The sequence below is a fragment of the Centruroides vittatus genome, unplaced genomic scaffold, assembly GCF_030686945.1.
Source record: "Centruroides vittatus isolate TY-2023 unplaced genomic scaffold, ASM3068694v2 contig_452, whole genome shotgun sequence".
Classification (NCBI taxonomy): domain Eukaryota; kingdom Metazoa; phylum Arthropoda; class Arachnida; order Scorpiones; family Buthidae; genus Centruroides; species Centruroides vittatus.
In genome coordinates, this window is record NW_027122248.1 from 2,491,909 (window position 1) to 2,507,821 (window position 15,913).

General features: G+C 29.1%; 1 protein-coding gene and 1 non-coding gene across 2 annotated transcripts in view; both read right to left on the reverse strand.

Annotated features, from left to right (window-relative positions):
- noi (splicing factor 3a subunit 3 noi) overlaps positions 1-15,913 on the reverse strand; it is a 29,385-nt gene extending 13,472 nt beyond the window's left edge. Inside the window, exons 1-7 of the mRNA XM_067272694.1 lie at positions 15,769-15,913; positions 9,844-9,891; positions 5,929-5,981; positions 5,361-5,466; positions 3,828-3,900; positions 3,643-3,734; positions 238-320 (exon numbers count right to left, since the gene is read on the reverse strand). Coding sequence (XP_067128795.1) covers positions 238-320; positions 3,643-3,734; positions 3,828-3,900; positions 5,361-5,466; positions 5,929-5,981; positions 9,844-9,891; positions 15,769-15,864 — 551 coding nt within the window. The 5' untranslated portion in view covers positions 15,865-15,913. The remainder of the gene's footprint in view (positions 1-237; positions 321-3,642; positions 3,735-3,827; positions 3,901-5,360; positions 5,467-5,928; positions 5,982-9,843; positions 9,892-15,768) is intronic.
- LOC136977258 (small Cajal body-specific RNA 3) lies at positions 394-529 on the reverse strand. The gene has a single exon (XR_010881060.1). It is a non-coding gene; the product is annotated as a small Cajal body-specific RNA 3 (non-coding RNA).

Consider the following 15,913-nt stretch of genomic DNA (forward strand, 5'->3'; position numbering starts at 1 on the left):
TAGAAAAAAAAAGCGCATTAGGAAACATTTTAAGTTCATACATTCATTCCAAAAACAAAATAAATATTTGGCATAAACAAATATTTTGTTGATCTCCAAATATTAATTAGTTTAAACAAACTATAAAACATTGTTGACTGACTATAATAAAATAATCATTATATAATTTAAGTTTTCAGAAGTAATCTTATCATATTTTAATTAACTTTTAATTAAATTCCAAAATACATTACTTACTTCTTGTAATCGGAATTTTTTCTATCTTTTGGGACGTCGAAAAGTTGATCAAACACAGATAAGTAAGTCAGATAATCAATTTTCTGAAACAGAATATATTTCAAATTAGACCTTTATTTCCATTATAATTCAATATGAAAAATAATTTTCAAAATGAATGTTCAAAGGGGAACGAAGAGTCCAGGAAGTACACCTGGACTCTCAGAGACCTTTGATTTAATTTAGGAAGTCAGTGAACTACAGAAGTAGACACTTTCTATGGTAAGCATGTTGGAGTAAACTCAATTCCACAAGCCCCATGACTTCCACATTCACTTCTCACCTATACACATATATACTTGTTACTCAGATGACACCAGTTACACTGGTGTGAGTAATTTTAAACTTGCATGCTGAGTAACAATTTCATTATAAAGTGAAAAAACCACATTTATAACTTAAAATTTATTAATTCCTAATGTATTTCTTAGATAAATCCAGAAATCTTGATTATTACTCGTCAAAAAATAATTAAATAGTAAAATATTTAATAATTTAATCTATTGTTTTATAAGTTTTTAATTTGAAAAATTAAAATAACTTTAAGCTATTATCTAAATCATCAACTTTTATAAGTTATAGAACACTACATAATACAAATTTTTGTACTTATTAAAACTAGTGCATCCCACTTAAAACTGGCTTGATTGAGATGACAAAATGGAAATTTTATATGGGGTATTTATAAGGAAAAGTGCATGAGACCAACTTCAGAACTGTGTGAAAACCAAAAGGAAGGAATTCACAGAAGCATTGAGGTTATCAACATCAGTATTTTACGATCAGTCTGAACATAATACCCACATGTAAAGTTGCATAGATGCATAAGGACACCACTTTCGACATTTTCTGTAAGTTTCTGCATATTTAAATGATGTTAAAATAAAATTTCTAATGAATATCCTTTTGCCTAAATTCATTTGTATTGTTTCCAGTGAGTGAGGCCAATTTTATGTGGAACAACTTGTATATTTACCTTCTTTCAAACAAAACATACAAACTCAAATAAAACTTAATATATTGAAAATAAGTTCTATTACTACTTAAAAACTGTGTTTAATATTGTTTTAAATTTTTTCATTTTATATTGCAGATAAAATTATATTTCAAATTAAGAATTAGTCAGAATGAATAAAAACACAATTATTATTAGTATATTTATAATAATTTAAGATAATATGTCTGATGATAAAAATTAAATACAATAAAACTTCTCTAACTCAAAGCTCCAAGGGGCAAGAAAAAACTTCTGAGTTACAAATGATTTATGTCAGAAAACAATAGAGTAAAAAATGCCAATCCTGAATAGATTTGTACTTTACCTCTCTTTCATTATATAAAGAATCTTTGGTAGTTTTTGTTTTAAACAGCCCATATAACACCTTTCAGCAAAATGTTCAGTCGGACTTGATGAAAATTTTGAGAGAAAATTCATTTTTCATTTTTTGAAACTTTTTCCCAATTTTATTACCAGAGGATGACCAAAGCTCTCTCCCCAGAGTCGTTTCCTTTCCCAGGGAACTCATCGAATGTGTCACTGGCAACTAATGGCAAAAATTCACGATTGGTGAAAAAAGGATAACGTGATTTGGAGTATAAAAAAGAGTGACTCAAGGACAGGGGCGTCAAGAGTTCGCAAATGCATCAACAAAATGCCCCAGAAAAAAAAAAGAGAGGTATATCGTTGTACAAGGAATTTCATACTCTCTTTTTCTTTAAGAACACTGTTAAACTCCCCAGATTATTAGATCCTCCAGTTCTCCATCACTTCCTTGACCACCATCCAAGAAAAAGAAAACCTCAACTGCTCCTGGATTCCTTACTGAGTGAATGACCGAAAGTCAGTGATCCCAAAAATCTGCATAATTTAGTGCATCAAAGGTAGATATACCAGTTCACGGTTTCTTGTAAACTCTCTCTCTCTCTCTCTCTCTCTCTCTACTGTTATTCAATAGCGTAGAGCTATGTATTCCTTTTTGTTGAATTAAATTGGTTATTTTAGTTGTTAATCTTGTATCCAAGTGTTTCACTTCCGATCCATCTCTCAACCCTCCTCCATCCCGAATCCAATTGCCTGTGCACGTAACTGCTCACACAAATTCCGAATTTGCGACCATTAAGGTTTGTGTGTCTATCCTAGAAGACACAGTGGTGTCAATCCTGACAAGGCACTAAAGAGATGCCGACCCTCTGGTCACACTTACTAATAAAATTGAACAGTTTTGCAGGTGTCTTATTGAAATAAACTTTTGCTTTCAACTGAAACATTGTCTGGAAATTGGTGTTGGATAATAGATACAACTAACTCTGAAAATTTCATGAAAATCTGATAATTAAGATCACTTTTTTTTGGATAGAAAAAATATTAAAATTTGAGCTGGAGAAGATGAAATTAACATAAATCTGTGTAAGGTGACCATGAAAAAATTCAATTTAGAGAAAATTCAAGTTAAGAAATTCAAGTCGAAGACATTAAAACCATGCTATTCCATTGAGTATTACCAAGTGCTTTGTTTTCTTGAAGTTATAAAGAAATATTCAAGTTACAGACAGAGTTAAATAAGTTTCACTGTATATTATTTCCTCAGTATCAACATAACATTTTAAAGTCATACAATTAAACATTTTAAAAATATTTAATATAAGTTATTATCATTCAAATTATAGTAAAAGTGAAAAATTATCAAATATTTCATTCAACAAAATTAAATGGATCTACTTCATTTAACACTAGAGCAACAATCTTACTTCACCACCTAATGGTTGCCGAGAAAAACTTTTTATTAAACAAACGTTTTCAATCTAATATCATAGGTCATCTTTAAGTTTTTAAATTCAATAATAAGACATTACGGAAATGGAATATTCAGATATTTGAATTTACATTTAAACTTAAAATTCCAACTTTAAAAGTAAATTCTTAAATGTATCATAAGATACATTAAGAAAAGAGATTAAAAATGCAAAAAGAAAAATTTCTTTGCGTGAAAATATATTTTATATTATAAACATAAGATTAAAGAAATGAAAAACTATATTATTTCAATGTAATTTTCCTTTCTATATTCATTTTCATATTCTTTTTGTAACTGCATCATATTTACAACAAATACTTGTATGCATTTTATAACTTAAAAAGACCAATCTCCTGAAGAAGGTCAATTAAGAAGACAAAAAGCATTAAATTAGTAAATATTTATTGAAGTAAACAGTTGTGTTTTTGTTGGTTTTCATATTCACAAAAGTTTTGTAAAATGTAACCTCAGTGAATATGAAACATTTAATGTATGATACTATATGTATTTCTGAAATGTTTTTCTGTTAAACTATGTTTTTCAATAGAATTAATATTTAAAATATACTTACTTCAATACCTTTCAAGTTCAGAAATTTTTCATGGCATTCATTCAAATCTAAATATTTACCATATCCTTCTTCATCAGTAAATTCAACCATATCTGAAGTAATTTTGAAAAATTGTTAATTTTATATACTTCATAAATTTTTAAATGAATATTAAAATAACAAAATATATATATATATATTATTACTTTGCATTTCTTCTGTTGGATTTTCTCTAGCTTGGTTTATTTCTTCAAATTCTGTTGCCATTGGTACCATAATCTGAAAAAGAAAGTCATTATAATTTAAAACACAGCTAATACAAAAGCTCAAATATTTTTTAAAATGAAAAAACATATCTACAGTCTCAATTATAATATTAATTATTAATTCCATAAATATAAATATTAAATTACTAATAAATTTCTACAACACAAATTCATATTACATGTATTTTGGATAATTAAAATTAATTTTTATGCTACCAATGAAAATTTTTATAAAATTATGAAAAGTTGGTTAAGTTTTTCATTTCTACAGGAACACAAATTAAGCATTGGGTAAGATGATATTTTCTTTTAAAGTTTTTTCTCCCTCTCTAAAATATAAAATACTAGCTTTAATTAAACCTGATGGTTAGGATCTTGTAGAAATGATATAATTACAAAAACTTCTAAGACAAACTTTTATCAGTAAATAAAAACTTGTTAAGACACAAGAATAGAAACAGATATTCAGTTTAGAACAAATATTTATTAATAATAGATACAGTAAATTTAATTTAATAATTCAAAAAACAAAAACACTATAGTAATTTTGGTATCTTCTTAATTATAATTTTAAACTGTTAATTTTATAAAGATATAAATAAATCAAATCATTGGTTATTTGAGGAAACTGTACATTGGAACAAAATTCATTGAAATTTTGTTCCAATGTATGTATTCTGCTCTACATCATTCTACATCCGTAAACTGTTTAACTAGTTTAAGCTGAGGAAAGTTAGACTTTGACCAAAAACAATTCTTTTAATAAAAACTGTTGGCTTCCATAAATAACCAGTGATTTGATTTATTTATTTCTCAAGTTAGTGCTAAGTTTTATAAAATTATGAAGTATTATAAGGACACATTATAAGAACATTTACACAAATCTAAGGACATATTTCTACAAAGTTACAAAGTCCCAAAAGCCAAAAGACTTTATTTTTTTTAGTGATTTTACATATTTTTACATGAGAAAAAGTCTAAAAGAAAAGACTCATTCTGCTATTGTTTAGTTGAAAGTTTGTCTTCAAATACTTCTAATAGTTGTTTATCCTTGAAAATTTTTTAAATATCCAGTTTGTTTAATGTAAAACATTATTTGTTTTCTTTCTTTTTCATATATTATCATTAAGATAATGATAATAAAAATAAGCTAAAAGAATATTTAAGATTTTCAAATAATACAAAGTTGGTAAAAACAGAATATAAAGATATGGTAGTGCTATCTTTTATCTTTGTCATTAATATAAATATTTCATAAAATTTTCAAGAAAATCAATAGTTTTGTTATTCATTTGATTTAGTTATATGATTTCAAATAAGTAATTATATCTTCTTTAAAATTCAGAAAATGACATTCATGAATAAACATGACATTAACTAATTTATTATACATTAAATAATACAAAATTTTGATATTATAAAGTTAGTATTCTTATTGAATCATCATAAATTTTGTATTAAATTTATACATACTTCATTTGGATGTTTTCTGTGAAATTCTTTAATTGCTCGAAGTCTGGCATAAAATTCTGCAAATTCATTAGGTCCTGATAATGATGATATTTCTTCTTTTCTTAAACTAAAAAAAATATAAAAAATTGTACATATATTTGAAATACAGTTTATAAAAATATTGCTGTAATATAGCTCTCATAATTGCTTTTATAAAACACCAAATATTACATATAATTTAACAAGACAAACAAATTACTAAAAGCATCTGCATGGAAAATTACTACAGTAAGAGGGAATAATCGATTACATGAATTTTTATAAAATGATTAATTTTATAATTCATATAACAACTTTAATTCTTAAATCTATATTCTTGATAAATTTTTAAAATTTTAAAAATAATCCAGTATTTTCTATTTCTGAAGAGATGCATGTTTCTATAATTTTTCCTCAAATTTGTTCTTGTGTTTTGTATATTTTACTTATGATGAAGTTTAAAGACAAATATGATTGAAAATTAAATTACATATAATATTGAGTGTTTTAACCATTTACAACAGACAATGAAAAGTACAAAACTTTTTACCCATCTTTGTCTTCATATAATTCTTTCAGATTTGCTGTACATTCCATGTATCTCTAGAGGAAAAAAAGTTTAGTAAGTAATTTAATCGGGATTTAATATAATAATAATGTGTAATAAAATTAATAAGGGCTTTTCTCTGCTTAAACATTAAAAATTTTTTTTCATGATAACTCAGAATATCTTCTATACTGAAGTTAAGACCGTTTACAAAAATATACAATTTTCGAATACAACTTCAATACAGAAGATATCCTGAGTCGTCATGAAAATGTAATCATATGCAAATGAAGTGAAAAACTTGAAATTACCACTAGAGAGCTAGAACCAGTTATAAATATGATAAGGATAGTGAGTGAGAAAATGTACCTTTGTTTTTAATGTAAAACGTCAGATCCTCCAATCAAAGGCTGATGTTTGATATCGTTTTTAACTTTGTGAATTTTTATCTATTATTATATGTCTTTTTAATGAAGTTTTTCTTCAAGCCAATTTTACTGTTACTTCTGTGGTTGTGTTAAAGCAGGCATGTCAAACATGCGGCCCGCCAATACATAGGTTGTAGCCCACTGAGACTTTTTAAAAATTTTTAAATATCGAGCTTTGACGCTTGAAGTTGGAAAGTTTGAACTTTTTGGTTGACGCTGGCGTCACGTGTGATCGTGTGGGACACTGCGCGCTGACGCAAGGCGCCAAATGAAAAGCGGTGGCCGAAGCCAAACGGAGATAAAAACACAAAATGATTACAAACATGATAGAACGCAGAGCGATCTAATCCGACACACAACACATGTTTGTGTGGCTGTCAGCCATACCGATATTTGTATATTTGTACATATTTTATTATATTATGTTAGGCTTAGGAATCTTTCTTTGTTCTTTTTTCTAACTGTTCTAGAAATTGTTGATAAAAACTTACAAATGGAATTAAATAAAATCCAATGCGATAATTTGCTGAAGCAAAAATGTATGGAAGTTGGAATTCCAGATTTTAATAGGCTTACATATTTATCTGTAGATTGGTTTCCTAAAATGTTATCATTTGTTACGCGTATACTAGCTATGTTCGGAAGCACTTATTCATGCGAGCAACTATTTTCTTTAATGAAAAATAACGAAAATTCATAAAGGTCAAGATTAACCGATCAACATTTATCATCAATTTTAAAAATTTCATCAGCTGAATATATTCAACCAAATTTTGATGACTTGCTTTGTGAAAACGTTGTCAAATATCTTCTAAAAAATGATACTAAACTGATTGATTTTTCTTATTATAACTTTTATTTTTGTTTTTTATAAAAAATATAAAATATTTATAGTTTAAGTTTAAAAAATAACTTGAAATATAAAATGTCTATGTATGTATAACATACAATACATTGAGTCTAATAAATACATAATACATAATATAATCATTCTAAAAGTCGTATTTTATTAAGTTTTTGAACATTGAAAACATGCGGCACTGACTTAATACAAAATAGATCACATGGCCCGTAATATCATATGAGTTTAACGTGCCTGTGTTAAAGGATAAAGAAAAGACTTGAAAATTGTATATTTTTGTAAATGGTCTTAACTTCAATTAAAAATTTTAATTAAAATATCAGAAATATATAATAACTAGCAGATAAGCCTGGCATTGCCTGGGCAAAAATAAGAACAACGAACATTAAAATGAAGACCATAAAAAAATTACGTTATTTTAGCCTACCATTGTCATGTTTTTCATGATATTCAGGTGATATGAAATGACACAATTTCACCAGTCATGTTAACTCTAATATTTTCAGTGAATAGTACTGAACAATACTATTCACAGCTGAATATCAAATGGTAATCTGACAACAAATAAAATTTCACAAAAACTGGACCAAATATTTAAACTTGGCACTCTCGAAAACCCCTTAAAACACATTTTGTGCTTGCTGGTAACTTTGTATTAAATTTATTTTTGGCAATGCGACACTTGGGTGATCTGCTGAGGAGACTATCTCCCAAGAAGAGTCTGATCCCTATTTAAGTGTTATTAACTTAAAGAAAACCTGGAAAACTCCATGTGGCCAGCTTGTAACTATCATTGTAACAGTTTTGACTCCATGCAGATGAATGCTGTGCTACTCATAAAATAATGTAGCGTGTCTATTTACCACTACATCATTGTTGCAGTAATTAAGTGAATATAACATTTATAGATATAGATTAAAAATTACAGTTTACAGTATCATTAAAAAAATTCTAACAAAACTCTGAACTGTTGGCAATTGTTTTAGATAAAGCTATTGTATTGTTTAAATACATTAGAATTTAATAATAGAAATCTGATCATTATTATGGGGTGGAATGTATGACATTATCTCAGTTGGCAGTTATGTTTAACATACAGTAGACCCCACTATAACACAGGTTCATATAACATAGCAAAAAAATTGCGATCGGGTTCGTATAACACGCTAAAAGAGACTCGTATAACATGGTAAAACGTCATCGTCGACTTGTGTCGAGACAGGATTGGTTGATTCTGGACCAATAGTGGATGAGCAGCCGAACTACTTGCCGCTGTCCAGCACCAGGCGTATATAGAGTTTAGGCGGGAAAGTATTGATAAATTTTTATACAGTTCTTGTGAAAAAAACATTTACAGTATTATTCAACGGCCATAAAAATTATATTTCTATTAATGACGTCTCCAAAGTTCAGCGAATTCTTCGCAGAAAGAATAACTTATCAGGAAACATGTCCGCCGTTCGATGAGTTGCTCCGCGACGAAACCAAGCTTAGGCAATGGCATCTTCGAACGATGCACACTCAGTAAGTAATTCTATAACATTTTGTTTATAGCATAGTTTATATGGATTATTCCCAAAAAATTATACGTGATTTGGAAATGTCGAGTCAAATTATTCTAGAATCGATTAATTTTACGGAAGAAAACCTTTCAAATAGCCGTAGCCCCTAAACTGCACATGTGCCGGGCTGATTGGCTCATATATTTAAGAGACTCGTACAACATGGATTCATATAACACAGAACATATCTACCGTGTTATAGAGGGTCCTACTGTACTTCTAAGTTTCGTAACTATTGGTCGAATGGCCTAGGAGTGTATAGTAAACAAACAAACAAATATTCTCATTTATAGATATAGATTATTATTATTATAACAACAATAAACCTTAATAAAAACATATACATGGCACTATAGAAAGCTGCAATATTGAACACATCATGTTGTTAGGAAGTTATGATTTGACTTTAATCCAGCATAGCCCTTGGCACCAGTATCAGCTGAGCATGACATTTGCAATGTAATAATGCTTTAGTTACAAAAATACATTATCATTTATAAATCTGTTATTACATATGTCTGTAAATGATGGGCATCAAAAAGAATGAATTAAATTCAAAGTATGAAGCACTACTGTACTCTGTCTGATAACTGTTTCATTTGGAACCTTGATGTTCCAGATGTGATAAAACTTCACAGATTTTTTTTTTGAGAGAATTATTGGTTTTTTTCCAAGAGAATAAACAAAAGAATATTTCTTTTCCATATTTAACATTATAGTTTTAAGTTTTTCCTAGAGTTCACAAGTTCCTTTCTATGAAAAACTTCTACAAAAATCCAACAGCACCAACAATAATATGTCCAGTAAAAAATGAAAAAAGCTATGATCTTTAAAACTAGATAAATTATGAAATTTCATAGACAAGAAACAGATTTATTTACAAATAAAACAACGTGCATAAAAAAATGTGTTAAACATTTTTTTGATCAATTGTAGCAAATATTGAAGATAAAAATGTATTCTCACTGAGGCCTTCTTATTAAATTAATAATTTGTAATGTTATTCAAAATTAATACAATACCAGAATATAATATCTTTTAAATTGAAAAAAATATATATACTTACATCTAACAGCAATTTTAATCGATGATCTGAATTAATCTGCTCTCTATTCTGAAAATAAAAACAAAAATCAAAGTAATTTGAAGGACTTTAATAAATTTTTTGACAATAATTAGTTTATTGATAAAATTGAAGAAATTATATGTAAATTAATTTTTCAAAATACAATTTTGATTAATACATAAATACAAATTTAAATAATGGAAAATTAATAAACTTTTAACAGATCTTTATCTAAATAAAAGGGATGCACTTAATCTTGTGATTGATTCTTTATTTTAGTGTAAAATGCAAAATATACGGATCAGTTCATATCCAAGTTAAATTTATTTTGAACTAAATTAAAATGTGCTTCTAGCCCCAAGTTTAACTATACATTAATCAGTTAGTCTATTAGTTACAGCTATAATTAAAAGGGCTTATCACAACAAGACAAGAAATACTAATAACCAAACACAAATTATTCAAATATAGCTTTAATTAATAGAGGGAACATGCATTTTGGGTACTCAGACTCATCAGCCCACTGAAGGTTTAGAAATATTAAATATTGAAGGCATTAAACACAATAAATATTTAAAATATTATAACAACTACAGTTTACAGACTGAAGTTGTTACAAATGATACAGTGCATCATATATACAATTACCCTATTAAATAAAATAATAAACTAAAGCTAACGAGCAATTATTTATTGTGACGTCGTCACAATGCCGGGTTGCAATTTATAATCATACTTTTAATTTATTTAATTTAAAATATATACACTCTGCCTCAAATTAGTAGTGACTTGCCCCTATACATCATACTTTTCCAATAGCAACAGAGTTGTGCCAGTCATCTATCTAACACCTTTCAGGGAAAAATTTCTGAGTTGAAATAACGTGATTTCTGGTTTGCATCAGAAGTTTGTATATAGTTAATTGGGGTCTCCCGCCTCTAAGGTTTCCATATCGAACCTCATCTTTCATCTAACTAACTCTGTTCTCGAGATTAAGGAAAGACAGACAAATGACAATGGGAATTTATAGGTCTACAATTTTTTTCAAATTGTAGCCCAATTAAAACAGTACAACATAACGGTAAAATCAATCAATAGTTGTAGTCCATCAGGAACTGACAAATTATACTGTTGTCTTCTTTAATTATACAAAACTTATACTGTTGTTATCTATTTCCAATTCATTAGTGTACTGACGTTTACTTTTGTTAATCTCTAAAGTTCAAAATTATTAATTTTTAATACTTAACAAATTTAATTTGTGTTTTATTTGAATTATGTCTGAAACACATTTTGAATACTCAAATTTTTACATTCATTTGGAAGTTTTGAATGCATTCCAACTTTGTTCTTTTTCTATTTGTTTTTACTAATGTCCGAAGATAGCCATATGAAAAATGGCCAAAAACATTTGTAACATATAGGGTTCCTACTTAAATTTTTGTTTTAAATTCCAAGACTTTCCCTGACCAACTTTGTCCAAAAATTCCCAACTCTCACATCCCTTACAGTATGACACATTGACAAAATAAAACAGCATTTGACTTACTATGAATATACACTATTGCTTCTTCAACTTTTTAGTTAGTTGTTTTTTCTAATTAACAGTTATATATTTTTTTTATAATTTCCAAATTATTAAAACTAAAAATAAAATGTTTTAATAAATTATAGTAGTTTATCCTGTTACTAATCCACAACCATAAATCTATGTGGTTTGAAAAAAAGAAAAACAGCCATTATTTATTTATTATTCATTAAGAAATTCTGTATAATCCATGTACAAAAGTATATATTTATTAAATTTATCCCTTAATAAATTTCCTGAACTTTATAAAATATAGGTATCCCTTGCTTAATGAGAAATTTGATTAACGTGTGAAATTGTGGCAATTCTTTTATATATGTGGCAGAAGTTTTAATTTACATGAAAATTGTTGTGTTTAAAATTTTTTTCATTTAGTCAGGTTCCACTTTGGACAGATTTTACTGTATTTGAACAAAACTTTTCAACTCATTTAACAAGTTATCTTCAGTTTAAGTCACATTTTTTTCACATACAATAATTCTATTTGTAGTTACATCAGTGAATGTTTATATCCACATCATTGGTCGTATTCAGCAGACAACAGTTTCAGAACAGTCAAATATTTTACTGCTGAATACTAGTTTCTGAATTTCTACAGTAGAACTGTTTCAGAACACGTTTGGTGATTTGATGTCACATTTAGTAGTGTATTTCATTTACAATACCTTTCACTAGCTGCAACTGAACAACAGCTGCACCCAGAATAAAGACATTATACATCAATACAAAGGTATTCATTACAGCATTAAGCATTCATGAACAACCAAAAACAGGTATTCTAATATAAATTTTAAAAAATATAATATTTTGGTATTAACTTCCTGTTCCAAAGCATACATCACTCATCATTTGGCAAATCCACACTGATACACTTACCAGCCAAAACACCCGTGAATAGTTACAACTGCCGAGCATGCCGACTGCAGGCATCAGCTGCATTCATCAGACTCAACAGTCATAACCGAGCGAATCGGTAGCCATTACGTAGCAACCCGGATCCGCTAAATGACAAGTGATGTATGCATCAAAACAAAAAGCCTCATCAGACAGTTTCGGGTAGCAATAGGTAGCGTAAACGAAACACTGCCAAATGTGACATCAAAACACCAAACATGTTCCGAAAGAACGCTACCGTAGGGGGAACTCATCAGAAAAATACTCAACACCTCTGGAACTGTCAAGTCTGCCGAACGCCAGTGGCGTGCCATCATTGGAAGCGATGGAAGCGTCGATTCCACCTTCCAATGACCTTCCCTTGTATTTTATAAAATATAAATTTTCATATTTTAACGTACTTTGCATTAATTAAAATTAATATTTTATTATAACTGCATTATGTATCTTTTACAAATTTCTATACTACATGTGAAAAAAACGATAAGATTGCTATTGTATATCAAGGGCGTCGCCAGGGGGAGGGGCAGAGGGGCAGTTGCCCTCCCCTGGAAATTCAAAAAAGTTATTTAAATGCTAAGTTTTAATTAAAATAATCTTCTTAGGCTTCTTGTAAGTTAAAGAAAATTTTTTATTTGAGATATTTCTTTTCCGGTACATAGTAAATGATTAAAACTTTATGAATCGTTTCTATTTTACCTACATACAATTCATATCCTCTATCAATTTACATCATTTTGCCCCCCCTTACCCATTGGCTGGCGTCGTCCTTGTTGTATATTCGAATAATTCAGTGGCGGAAGGAGTGTCGAAACCGGGTCAGTTTCCAATCAGCCAGATTATATAGGCATTGGCACATGTGGTTTACAGAGCACCAACCTCACCCGGTTTAGCTGGTAGAAGCAACACACGCATAAAGCATCTAATTTTATATCCCGGACCAGTTCTCAGCTGTTAGCCGCCTGCTTGTCAACTTCCAAGCAGCCAGATTATAGGCATTAGCGCATGCGCTTTACAGAGCACAACGTCACCCGGTTTAGCTGGTGGATGCTTCACATATAAAGCTTCTAATTTTATATCCCGGACCGGTTGGGGGCTGTTAGCCACCTGCCTGCTAGATATTCGGCCGTCCTCGCCCGATTATGTGAATCGTGAGTAGACTAGATCAACGGCAGACAACCCAAGGCCCGTGGGCCAGCTACGGCTCGCGAGAAGTTTCTATCCTGCCTGTGAGATCTTTAATAGATTATTAAATTGGAAAAATAACTAATTAATAATTATTTTTTCCAATTCTTTGTAATTTTCGAAAACGATAAGAGAAATAAATGTAGTAATTAACTTTTTATTTATTTCATATTTGCAGACTAAAAAAATTACAAGTCACAAGAAGGCGTCAATTAACTACTACGGCCTGCGAAAAAAACGTAAAATTTATTCTGGCCCACGTTATAAAAAAGGTTGCCCACCCTAGACTAGATTTATAACTTAACCCAACCGATAGGAGTTTACTGGCATGTTTTTATGATAGTTCTGTATAGTTGACAGGAGTTTAAAAAAAACTCCATTAAAATATTTGATATATTTATTCCGTGTTTATTCTGCTCTCCCATCTTATATTACTTATGGATTTCAATGTTAAACCAGTGATATTACGATTATAGTATGTCCCATCTGTAAGGGAATGCAGAAAAAACATGTACAATTCTTATATAATGTTAAAAAATTAACTGTTACTTTGGCAGCACCATTTATAACCAAATTTAATGAATGAGACGTACAAGGCACAAAAAAGCTCTAGACTTTATTTTCCTTAAATTTACGATTTATAAATCCGTTGTCATAAAAATTTGTCTTTCCACTGTTTTCCCAAGACTACAGATATTCAGGTACAAAGTAACCGGTTTCGACTTATTTCTACTTAAGTAGTAGTTAAATAATTAAGCGTTTAGGGAATTAGAAACATAAATAAAACCCTGATGAAAAAGCCGAAATTTTACTTAAACAGAAGCTTAACCGAACTAATCTCTTGCCGAGTACAGTGGGGACTGATCTGTTCGTAATATTAGATGTAATAAAGACAGAAATTTTTCCAGTTCAATGAGAGTGACCAAAAAGTTGTAAATTTTGAAAATTTATGTGAACACTTGGTCCTAAAACGAATTAGTTAGAAAACGAACAACGGACAATCTGTTAAGTTTAACCTATTTAGATTTTTACAGCTATGGTGAGAACCGTTTAAAATCTACAACAACCCTGTGGCATCCTTTGATATATACTAGTGATGCGTCAAAAGTGGCATTTGACATTGACCGGTATCGGCACCCTCGGGATTTGGCACGCACACACCTACCTACCTCAGATTCCATTCATTAGCCACTCGTAGGGAGCTATTTCACTAAGTGCATTGTTTTAAGATTTAAAAAGTAAAGAATATTTTGTTATTTTTATGTACGTTTCTTCACAAAGTTATATTTAATTATAAGTTTCTTTAAAAGTATATTCATACAATTGAAGAATTTTTTGTACTAGGCATGTATATTCATCACACATTTTGTTTTACCAAGTTTTTTTTATAATTTTAATTTTAGCCCTTATATTGTGACTAGTGATTCAAAAATTTATTTTAAAAAAGTTTTGGCTCAAGACCATGTAATGAAAAAGAAAACATTATTAAAAGAGAAAGACCGATGCCTGAATTAAATATAAATACGTCGACAAAAAAATTTAGACATTTTGACAATAAAATTTGTGATGAATGACGATTCTTTTGTAAAATTGAAGCAATTTGGAATTCAAAGCGGAATAGAATTTAACATTGGTAGACAATATAAAATAAGTATTGAAAATTATAAGATAATTACAATTAATAGATATATCTAAATTAACAAACGTTATATGTTTTTTCTCAAAGCGAGAATTGGCATTTAGAGGGCGTAGGGAATTTATTGAATCTAATAACGAAGGAAATTATATTGAACTTTCTTATTTATTAAGTACGTCAGATAATCTATTAAAAATACATTTAAAGAAGTATACGGTTTTTACTAGCATAAGAACAAACGAATACGAACGGTCCCTGACGCGCAATTAATTGATTGCCCCTGTAAGTCGGCTTCTTACAGAAATACAGCTTCCCTATCATCAAATATCACGGCACGCCACTGCCGAACGCAGCCATTAGTAATACAATTATTTTGAATAAAGTAGATAATATTTGTTGGAAATCTATTTACTTTTACTCATTTTTCTCTTTTTAAAGAATAGTAATAACATTTGCAGTTTTTTAAAACTACACTCTAATTTTACTTAGATATAAAATTTTTGAAGTTATTTCTGATCCTTTTATAAACTTACTACTTCTAACAAAAATTAAAATATTTTAATTTCAATTCTTCTTTACTTAATATCAAACCAATGCACTAATAGAAGTTCGTAGAACTTACTGTGCTTTTTCTGTGTAACATTTCTTTCACCATAGCGTCGACCAAACGCTCCCTCTCTTCGTGATATCTTCGCTGTTGTTCTAATAGAGTCTCCATGTTTGTCACTCAAAATATCGATAAACAAAATGGCTACCGTGAAATCAAT